The 11,574-nt window shown below is 41.2% G+C and overlaps 3 protein-coding genes across 3 annotated transcripts; 2 read left to right on the forward strand and 1 right to left on the reverse strand.

Moving 5' to 3' along the window:
• Window positions 1-549: 549 nt before the first annotated feature.
• Window positions 550-2,663, reverse strand: C922_00721 (hypothetical protein; the record flags this gene model as incomplete). Its single annotated transcript, XM_008816333.1, has 7 exons — window positions 550-652; window positions 782-841; window positions 976-1,108; window positions 1,423-1,509; window positions 1,677-1,845; window positions 2,132-2,163; window positions 2,309-2,663. 7 exons carry the CDS (start codon window positions 2,661-2,663, stop codon window positions 550-552), a joined length of 939 nt encoding a protein of 312 aa, XP_008814555.1.
• A 1,587-nt stretch (window positions 2,664-4,250) lies between these two features.
• Window positions 4,251-7,475, forward strand: C922_00722 (hypothetical protein; the record flags this gene model as incomplete). The annotated part of the gene is made up of 1 exon (XM_008816334.1): window positions 4,251-7,475. One exon carries the CDS (start codon window positions 4,251-4,253, stop codon window positions 7,473-7,475), a length of 3,225 nt encoding a protein of 1,074 aa, XP_008814556.1.
• Window positions 7,476-8,914: 1,439 nt separating this feature from the next.
• On the forward strand, window positions 8,915-11,461 carry C922_00723 (hypothetical protein; the record flags this gene model as incomplete). The annotated part of the gene is made up of 1 exon (XM_008816335.1): window positions 8,915-11,461. The coding sequence occupies one exon, from the start codon at window positions 8,915-8,917 to the stop codon at window positions 11,459-11,461; it is 2,547 nt and encodes an 848-aa protein (XP_008814557.1).
• Window positions 11,462-11,574: the final 113 nt, after the last annotated feature.

An 11,574-nucleotide genomic window follows, 5' to 3' on the forward strand; every position in this document is an offset into this window, starting at 1 on the left:
AGACTTCAACGTACAAGAAGTAAATCATATGGGGGGTTAACATTTCAAATAACATATTGGGGCCCCCTTTTCTTGGGAATTCGTGCCATCCATATTTTTCTATGCTTCAATTTGCAAAAGCATATTTCGTTTCTTAATTTATCGGCTGGCTGCTTTCGCTTTATGAGCCGGGAGATATGCGTGTAACTATGAATTTCTTTTTTTTCTTTTTTTTTTTTTTTATCATTTTTTTGACACTTGGAAGGATACACCGGCGCAATTCTGCGGTGATCAATTCAAAGTTTGTAGATGTGACGTGTTTGTGTGAGTCAGTGGGGTGGTTATTAATGCTAGGACAAATAATGGGACCCCAAATTGGCAGACCCCAAACTGTGTGTTACGTAACCAATGAATGGTGCCCTTTTATGCATGCCCCTTTGTGCGAAAAAAACCAGAAAAATGAATCAAAAGCGTAGACATATGGATGTGTACATAAGCGTATAGTGAGAATCCCCCCGTGTTCATCAAACTGTATGCCACGGGGGATGCAAATGCTTGTCATGGCCACACTCAAAGGAGTTCCCCAATCCTTATGCTCAAATGTTTCTCAATATCTTGGATTGCATCTACTTCGTATTTCACGCCGGAAGTTTTCATGTGGTTAGCGTATTCCCTTAAGTGGAAAAAAAGCGCGAACAGGAGAAATGCAGTGGGGGATGTCCACAGAAGAAGAGCATTTTACCACCCTCGCACCAGTTGGTTCCGATGACGTGCATGTTTTTTTCATTTTTTTCCCCCTTACGTCCACGCAAAAATTTCAGAGGATCGGAATTTGCGGTTACTTTTTACTGTCTCGCAAAAGCTACAAAGGGGAAAAAAGGGGAAAATAAAAAATAGGGACACCCATTCTGCACATCTGGTTGCTACTTTCCACTGATGTCAGTCTATGCGCTCGCCCCATGTATGACGGAAGATGCAACTTATGCAAATCCCCACTTGTCCAACATCCGGATATCCCTTAAGGTCAGTTTACTTATATCAATATCTTTTAAAACTTGTTTTTGAAGCCCTTCCTCGGGGGCGAACAAATTCAGCCAGCATAAATTATCAATAGATACGTCGTCTACGTCTATATTTATGAAGAATGGGATGATGGGGAAAAGGAATATGTTGCCTTGCCTCTTTGGAAAAAAAAAATCTCCTTTTTTTTTTTTTTCTTTTTTCAACATTTTTCTTAACAGTAAACTTTTGACTCCATCTTCGACGTATAGGTGAACGCTATGCTTAGACCTTGGTGAGGACAAAGAAAAAAATGTTCGCGCCTGAATCAACGTATGTGTTGCAGTGCTTACGGCGGAACGATGCGAAGAGGAGCGAAATGACACTGCCCGGGCGTCCTTCTCCGTGTGCGCCCATCTCTATACGCATCAACCTCGAAATAACCATAAGCATCGTAATCGGTGAGGCAGAAAATCTTCAAGCCTTTGTTGCATCTACGGATTTCGTAAAGTAGTTGCCGGGTGTTAAGGTCTGTAAAAGAGGGGTCATGCGGAAGGGTGTGCACAGATATACATACACATAACCATACATATATACCTATATATATACATATGCACTGATATGTGCATAGGCGCGTACATACAGGCGTTTCCACATGTCTGTGCACCCCCCTCAGAGTCATCCCTTCCTGTGCCAACCTGGGAACCCTCTGGCCGTAATCAAAATGCAGGGCCCATAATTCGAAATGAAATCCGATTGTAGGAGCCTAAAAAAAACCGTCTCCTTTTCCACTATAAGCACGTATTTCACATCAGGCGAAATTTTTATATCGGAGACACCAAAGGGGCATATCAAATGCCCTCTCGTCTGAAAAGGGGGGGAAGGAGGGGGTGCCGTTGCGCATGCGAAAATGAGCATAAATCATACCCTACAACGGGGGTAAAACATAGGATAAAATGTGCATTCAAAATTGATGAAATGAAAAATGAGCAACTGTATATAATGCGCTGAGGGACATGTGACATGGGAAGTAAGCTTGTCACTAATTATCTGCGTGGCTATTTGTGTAGACAGGCGTCGTGTGCGTTTGGTTGGTACGGCCATCTTCAACGGCCATATCCAACAGCCGTGTGGTATGTTCCCTTTGACGGACTTCAAAAATACTCATGCAGTCAACCCATGGGCCTAAAGAGAAAACGGGGTGGAAGTGCGTTAGTTGAAGAGTGCTCCCCGGCCATGTGCACATGTATATGAGAACTTATAACGTGCCATATCTGTGTACACCAGCGTGACAGAATATAAAATCATCGTTGCGCGATTTTATATTCACTTGAATTTTTTTCCCGGAGGAAAATATTTCCTCTGATTATTCCTTTGGGGGAATTATAAATATTTAGCAACTCTCTCGGAATCTTAATAATTTTTGTTAACTTTCCAATCGTTACATTTGAAACCTTTTGAGACATGAACAACTGTGGGTTTGTGTAAAATATTTGTCTCAATGTGGAATGCATATTTCCCTTTATGTTTTTCGAAACGATTTCGATGATGCAGAACAGTCTTGTCATTTCAAGAATTTTTCCTTTGGACAAAACATTTTTTTGTTTCTTTTTGTCTAGCAGGGAGGTAAGAAAATTCAGAGTGTATTTTTCCAGCAGACTTGCCACGTCCACGTTGTCCCGCATTTTGATCGCCTATTTGTTAGCAGAAGGGGAAGCATGTGGGTAAATGGACGACTGAGCAAATGGACGGGTGGACGGGCAGACGAACGGATGAGCGATAGATATTCTCATACATAAATGAATCACGGAATAAATGTGGGCCAACGTGCTGATCGCGCTAAGTACAGGACGTCCACATTGTGCACGCAAATGGAGTAGCCTCATCGCTGCGCATGAACGACGTTGCAGCCGTCTTAATGTGACAAATTCGTAAAAACGAAAAATGAGTCAAGACATGGATAAATTGCGAAAGATTCATCGGACGTTGCGCTGAAAAATGGGGATTTTAAAGAACCTACCTTAGCCAGTCTTTGCAAACCATTTGTTAATTTTTTTTTTTTTTTTTTCACTTTTGGGGATCTAATGCATACACTACTACTATTATACATTTATGGGAAAAAAAAGGGGCAACTTTTCCGTCACCATGTTGCTACTTATCTTCCCATATTCTGCGTAACAAAAATGGCACAATTTTTGGTGCACTTCCGCGAGTACAATGCCGTTATTCCCATTTGCTCATTTTTCGTGCATAAAAGGAGGAGGGGAAAAAAGGAAGAGGGACGGGATAATCCACTTGTTCATTTTCGCTTATTTTATCATTTCCTGTACAACCACAAATTTGTTCAGTCAAATCGCGCTTGCATTAAGACCCTTATTCGTACAGTGACATATATTTATGCTTTTCCAATAAGGTATACTCATTTGCGAGATGAAAAAAGTGGAAGCGAAGAAGGCGATTATAATTTACGTGAAAGTTATTTCGAACAACTCCATCACGTTGTTACATAAAATAACATATGCCCCTTAACCCGGTAAAAAAAAAAAAAAAAAAAATTCAAGCGGTTCAATTTTCCCGCCGTAGGATTACCACATGTACAACTTTGCAAGTTTCTCAATTTTTAAGAAACCAAAAAGTTCTGCGCAAGTTTGTGAAAGAAAGAAAGGATCCATGTAGCATAATAAAGAGACGTTAATTTTTTCAGCATATTGCTATGTATAAATTTACCCCCATTTTGTACCTTTTTTTTCTTTTTCCTTCTCGTATAATTAACTCATTGTGCATCGCATATATTTGGAAGCAGTTGCAATAGGGCATATTTTTCCCAAGCCAGGGATATATACGTGTACCACCCCCAATTTGAAGTTGGAGTGAAGACCCATTTGGGAATGAACCAATTGGGGGCAAGGGGGGCGTATTTTGTTAAAAAGAAGGCTATACTCTTTAGTCAGCAAATTTTGCGAATGTACCACCCCCCCCAGTGTATCAGTTTTTTTGCGAAGAGGAGAGAAAAGGATGAAAATCCCGAATGAAGCATAGCTGACGAAGGAAAGTCAAATAAAGCACCATTTCGAAGTTGTACAATCGTACGAATCGTGAGTACGCCCTAATGTAGGAATGGACTAACCTGTGGGACATTTCTGAAAAAGATTCAAATATACCCCTAAACTGAAAAAACACGTCCATATATGCCCCCTATGGATCTTTAGTACCTATTTTGTGCTAACGTGGAGACAGTACTAGGCAAGTTTTTACCCACAGTACGCCACACAATGATGGACTACGCGGCGACCAGCATCAGCAACGTCGACACGGCCGACAGCAACTGCAACTACAACAGTAGACCCTTCCAAAATGAATCCAACTTTGACAAAACAAGGTTGATCATAAAAAATGTCCCAAAATATATGAACGAAATGGATTTAAAAAAACACTTCTTTAAAATGAAAGGGAATTATGAATTTAAAATAACAGATATAAAAATTATGAAGAGAAAAAAACTTATCAAGAATAAAGAATTTTTTGAGTCCAGAAAAATTTGCTTCATAGGTTTTATTAACAACACCGATTGTGAGAATTTTAAAAAATCTTTTAATAACACCTACATTAATACTAGCAAAATTGTCGTTGAGGATGCCTTTTCTCCACTTATTTCCAAAAATGCGCGACAGAGCAGAAACGCCACTTCGTATGCCCTTAAACGTATAGGAAAGATACAGAGGATGAAGAAAGACCAGTCTGTTCAAATTGTGAAAAGCAAAAATTTTGTCAACAAAACGATTCCCATCAAGAAAACCAAAGCGGGGATGAACACCACCAGGAGCCACGTCATATTTTTAGATGATCAACCGGTTCAGGGCCAGGTGGAGGAGGAGAAGAAGAAGCAGAAGAAGGGAAAGAAGAAGCAGGAGATGAAGCAAAAGAAGAAGACCAAAATGGAAGGGGATAACCCCCAGGGCGGGGAAAATCCAAGCGAACGGTTGGATCCAGCGGAGAAGGGACGCACAAATGGTGCTAAGCGGGACATAGCTGATGAAGGCAGCATGGATGATGCTGCCCTTGCTGATACAGGCGATGGCGCGCAAAGTGGCACAGAAAAGGAAGAGGCCGCGGAGGAAAAAGCCTTAGATTGGCTGAAAAAAATCTCCAAAAGGGAGGGAAACGACAAAAATGTCCAAAACGATCAAGGTGCGCAAAAGAACCGCCTATTCGAGGACGAAATGAGCACAGCGAGTAATCAGTCTAGCGACGAAAAGGAAGGGAAAAAAAAAGCGGACAATGGCGTGGACGAGGAGGATTGTGAAAATATGAACACCGGGAAAATTATCATCTTTAACATGCCCCCCGTAAACGAATACGACGTAAAGAACCTGTGCGAACGGTTTGGTCCCGTCGTCGATGTGAAGATCTTTAAGAACGTAAAAAAGGGAGCAGTAGTCCTAAATTTGAATGAGAAAAAAAACACCAAATCGAGTGACGACTTCTTTATAAAACTGTTGAAGGAAAACCACGACACGTTTGGAAACGAAAAGGAAAAAGAAAAGAAAAAAGAAAAAAAAAAAAACAACTTGGATGAAGCTGACAGTGGGGTGATGAAAAGGAATAACAGAGAGATAGACGATGGGAAGGCGGCAGATCGGAAAAATAAAAACGGAAGCAGCAGAAACGAGTCTATCCTGAACAGCGACCTTACAAATGTAAAGGTATATGCCTTCGTCAATTTTATGTTCCCCAGCGCCTGTGAGCGAGCCAAGAATTTCTTAGATCATACTATTTTTAGGGGAAAAGTGTTAAGCGTTAAATATGCCAAGGATAAATTTGGAGACTACGAATATACAGAGAAAGGAAAAAATAATGTGTTCATTAAATTATCTCATGATTCGAAAACATCGTATAAGAAAATATTGGAAATTCAAAAAAAGAGGAACTGCCAAAATGAAAACATCTGGAATATTCTCTACACAGACATCAACTCCAGCATTCACAGTTTTTGCAAGGAAAATAAATGCAGCCCCCATTCCATACTAAACATAAAGGACAGGAACATTGCCGTTAATGTTTCTCTCACGGAGACGTACATAATTAACAAAATGAAGGAGTGGATAAAGAAGGAGGGGATTTATTTGGAGGCTTTCGAGCAGATATATAAGAAGAGGGTCGAGGAGGGAGAACCGGACGGAAAAGTGGATGAAGAAACGGACAGAAAAGCGGACGGAATAGTGGACGAAAAGGCGGACAGAGGAGAAGGCGAAAAAGCGGACGGAGATAACCCTCCCGGGGAGGAGCCCAGCCTCGCGAACCACGTCGTCAAGTACAAACGCAGTGATGACACCATAATAGTAAAAAATTTGTCCATTCAAACAAACCAGAAGGAAGTAATAAGTCTTTTTAAGAAGTATGGTGTTTTGAGCAAAGTTAGTTTTTCCCCCTATAACAATATAGCCATATTGCAGTTCGAGAAAGCGGAAAACGCCAAGAAGGCCTTCATATCGAACTCGTACATACGGTATAAGAAGCTGCCCCTGTATTTGGAGTGGGCCCCCATGAACTTGTTTGAGAGAAAGGGAGACTTTGATGGCCTCGCAGGCGGTATTAAGGGGGAGAGGAACGGCGGAGGGATACCCACCAAAGAAGCAGTCGAAAAATCTGAACACGAAGCGGCCCCGAAGAAGGAACAACACCATAGCGAAAGCGAGTCCAGTGATGAAGAAATTACACATGCCAGCATCTACATCAAGAACCTGAACTTCAATACGAAGGAGGAAGACCTAAAAAAGTTGTTCGAAAAATTGGAAGGATTTATAACCTGTAATATTGTGAAGAGTAAGAAGGCCATATCGAAGAAGAATCACGAAAAGGGGGAAGCGCCGGAACAGAAACTGATGTCCCAGGGATACGGTTTTGTCGAATTTAAAAGCAAAGAGTTAGCTGTTGAGGCCATCAAAAAGTTGACAGCAACAACTCTGGATGGCCACGTGCTGGAGCTGAGTCTTTCTCGTAACAGAGTTAAAAAAAAAAAAATTAAAGATGATGAAGAAAAAGAGGTAGTTAAGGAAAAAAAAAAAATTACCAAAAAGTTGCTAGTAAAAAATTTAGCCTTTCAGGTGACGAAAGAAGAATTAAGAAAATTATTTTCTGCATTTGGAAATATCAAAAGTGTCCGAATCCCCAAAAATGCATATAACAGAAGTAGAGGATATGCATTTGTTGAGTTTATGTCAAAAAATGAATGCCTCACAGCAATTGAGTCACTACAGCATACCCATTTGTATGGAAGACATCTTATCATCGATTTTGCCGATGATTTCATTTTTGATAAAAATGTGGACGAATTTGACAAACTAAAAGAGGGCGTTAACAGCAATAATGCGAGTAAGAAACAAAAGTGCATCACGTCAGAACAAGCCAAGAGAAAAGCTACCTATGAGAAGGAGAAAAGAAACCAAGTGACTGAATCGAAAAAAAGGAAACTGATGAATAACATGGAGAATATTTGATACATCATTTTGGGGATGGAATACCCAAATGGGGACCACTCTCCTCCTGCGTAAATGCTGACAAGCATGTTAGTACACTTATATAGATATGTGCCCGCTCCAGTGGAAAAAATGTCCCAATTAGGAGGGGGAAAAAAAAAAAAGAAGACGCTCCTCCATTTTAACTTGGAACGGAAAGGTGAAGAACACAAGGGGTGGGGTTTATGCCGACATGTTGCAAACGCCTCTTTGTAACAGTTGGGAGATCTCCAAAATGATGCGCAAAGGAAGAGTCCTCCGCTCTTTTTGGAGACACGTTCAGATAATTACACCCCTTTTTGTGCACTCGTGCAGATATACACGTGTCAGTCCCCCTTGTGTGCAGGTTTTGTGGAGGGGACGCCTCTCTGGTTTCGTGCGTCGTCCATTTCAATGGAGTAGCTGACCACCATTTTCCCATACATACTCTACCCTTTTAACATTTACCGTTGCCTGGGTAAGTTCCCTTACGCACATTTCTGCAGCATAACAAAATTTGCTGTCCCATTTGATCTATCTTTTCATTTTTTAATTCTTTCCCAAGTGAAAAAAAAAGAAAAAAACATTTGAACTTAACGTAAGAGTATAAATTGACAAATTCGTTTTTTACTGTCAAAATAGTGAGAATAAGTTTGGGACATTTTTTAAAAATTGAAAAAAAAAAAAATGATATTACATGGCTACGAATTATGAAAGGTTCGCTGCGTTTCAGTATGCCCACTATTTTTTTAACCCTTGGCGAAACAGCGTCTGCACTTAGGTAACTTAAAATTGCCATATTAAGCAATCCCATTTTGTACGATTAGGGATTTTTAAAGGTGAGGTAAACAGCGAATGATTTTTCATTCCCCGTGTTGGTCCCTCCAATTTATGCAAGGAGGTGACATAGGCGAACCATACTGTACATAATTTTTTATTATGATAACTTTTCGCACGCCCTCTCATTTGGCCATTGCTGCTTTGTGACATACATGGGCGCGTCATCCTCATCCACATCTTCGCCTTACTGTGAAATGTACCGCAACAAAACGTGCAACACCTTTGCCACAATGCTTAAACTTAGCGCATCGCGGATTTGGTAACTTCCAGAGGGTTTCATTTCCCCCACCTCCATCCCTTTAGAACGGCGTTGTTACGTACACGTATCTTCTTCCCTGCTGAAATGGAGGAGACTCAGTTGTGTGGAAACGCATGCCTTATATCACCGCCATATCCCAAAAGTGGCATTCCACAGAATGTGTTTGCTTACACAGATGAGTAGCTACATCACCCAGGCGCCAAAATTCACAAAGTGTACACCCGCGCGCGTAAAATCGAAGTGTTGGAAAAAATCATAATAAATAATTTTTATTATGAAATTAAAAGTTTCCTTCCTCTTAACCATTTTTACTTTTTCCCTCGTACAATTCTGCAACAGTTACATGATTAAAATTGTGCATCATCCTGTTGTAAATAATTTATTTTCTCACAACAAGGTGCAAAAGAAGAACATTTGCCCTCTTGGTTACTCCTCTCATGTCCCCTTTTTTAATGAACACAATGAACTGAGAAAGAAAGTTTACCGTTTTAAAGTATTCGTGAAGGAGCGAAATTTAAGAAATAATTGTGGCGGTAAAGATGGGCGGCTTACACACAAAGGTACCAATATAGACGATCAAACAGACAGGCAGCCGAGGGGAGCTGAAAAAAAATACTGTGCTAGGGAGACAACGATCGAAGAGGTGGACAATGAGTATGGAAGCGCAGACCGTGGCGAAGATGAAGAGAGGAAAAAAGGACACCAAGAGGATGTCCATTTTGTGAGTGATATGGCCAATGAGGGGGGAACCCTTTCGAATGCTGACTCCCCAGAGTGTGCATCATCCGTCCCTCCTGAGGGACACGGGGCTCACGGGAAAAGTCTTGGTGGTGACTCCACTGAGGGACACACAGGGTGGGCGCAAGATTGGGAACGTCATATAGGAGAAATTGAAGCGAAGGAGAAGGGAAAGGGAGGGTTTTGCGACAAGCGAGAAGATTATGCAAGCGAAATGACAAGTGAAGAAGAGGCACAGCAGGGCGGACAGAACGGAGCCGAAAACGGAGAAGAAAAGGGGGAACAAAATGCCCAGTCACATGAAGAAGAACCCCCCGACCTGCATAGCCAGGCACAACGCCAACCTCCTCACGAACGGAAAGGGAAAAAAAAAGACCTGGACCTAAAAATCATAAGGAACCTACCCCTGATATCTATTATAGGCAGACCGAATGTTGGAAAGTCTACCATATTCAACCGACTGACGAGGAAGTTCCAAGAGGGTAGCATCGTCCTAGGACAAAGCAGCACAAGAGATAAAATTTATGGAGAAGTGGATTGGGATGGTTACAAATTTGAGGTGGTGGATACAGGTGGCCTCCTATTCGAAGATGAAAATTTCTGCAAACAAATACGAGATCAAATTTTGTTATCGCTTAACGAGTCCTCAGTCGTGTTGCTTGTCGTTGATGGGATAAACGGGGTCCACCCTGTCGACCTCGAGATATGCAGGTTCCTCAGGAAGTACATTAAAAACAAGTACATTAGTAAAATGGCCACTCGGAAGAAGCGGGCCGGCCGCGTTAACCATGATGAGGGTGGAAGACACCCGCCGGAGGACGCATCGAAAGGTAGCAGCACATCGAGTGATGCGTCCCAAGGGCCCGCAGTGGACAACTCTCAAACGGACACTACGTCCCGAAGGTCTCACAACGGCGCTGACACGAGGAACGCAGAAAGGGAAGAAGAGGGGGAAGAAGAAGAGCAAGAAGCAGACGAAGAAGCAGACGAAGAAGCAGACGAAAACGATGGGCTAAAGAAAGACACGCTAAAAGTTATCGTATGCGTGAACAAGTGCGAGTCGTACAAAGATGGGAACGTGAAGGCGCAAAACTTCTGGGAATTGGGGTTCGGAACGCCCTATCCCTGCAGTGGGATCCATGGAAATGGGCTTACCGAAATTTTAGACGAATGCATCAAGTATATAAAAAAAGTGGAGATAAACGAAATGGAAGAAGAAAAAAATCAAGAAAACACCATAAACATTAGCTTCATTGGAAAACCAAACACAGGGAAGTCAAGTATATTAAATAAAATTCTAAATTGTAATCGTTTCATCGTTTCCCCTATAGCAGGAACCACGGTTGATTCGATTGACATTTTAGTAAAGATTAAAGACAGTGACAGAATTTACAGATTGATTGACACTGCTGGAATACAAAAAAGGAAAAAAAATGTCCCCTTTAACGAAAAAACGAAATATGAATACCTACTATTCAACAGAACTGAGAAGGCTATCAAACGTAGTGACGTCTGCATCCTTGTCATTGACTCCTTTAATGGAATCAGCTCACAAGACATAAATATAGCAAGAAAAATTGTGCAAGAAAATAAAAGCTGTATAATTTGCTGCAACAAATGGGATCTGATATATAACAAAAATGACATTTTTAATGACACCAAAAATTATGTTCTTAATCTTCTCAAGCCAGTTGATTTTGCCAACATTCTGTTCATATCTGCAAAGACGTCGCAGAGGCTGCTTAACATATTCGATAATGCCGAAGAGACGTATAAGCAATACACAAGGAAAATAAACACGAACAGTTTAAATGACGTTATCAAGGAAGCTCTGCTCCTTAGACCTCCAATTCCCATCAGGAACAAGTCGCTAAACATTTACTACGCCTTTCAGGCCCATATTAAACCCCCTGGTTTTGTTTTTTTTTGTAATTCTCAAAAGTGTGCTTACGAAAATTACACAAAATATCTGGAAAGCAGAATAAGAGACAGCTTCAACATACGGGGCACCCCTATTAGAATTTACTACAAGCAGAAGAGAAAAAGATGCCTTATTAAGAAGGTCAAGAACCCGGACAAGTACAACCTAGACATTGAGGCCATACAGAAGGACTTCTTAAAGACGCAATCTGGTCAGAAGTCCCAGGGGTGAAACCTCAGTCAAGCGGCGCTACATTCAGTTAAGCGGTTCTACATTCAGTTAAGCGGTTCTACATTCAGTTAAGCGGTTCTACATTCAGTTAAGCGGTTCTACATTCAGTTAAG

This window comes from Plasmodium inui (genome assembly GCF_000524495.1).
Source record: "Plasmodium inui San Antonio 1 unplaced genomic scaffold supercont1.2, whole genome shotgun sequence".
In the NCBI taxonomy this organism is placed as follows: domain Eukaryota; phylum Apicomplexa; class Aconoidasida; order Haemosporida; family Plasmodiidae; genus Plasmodium; species Plasmodium inui.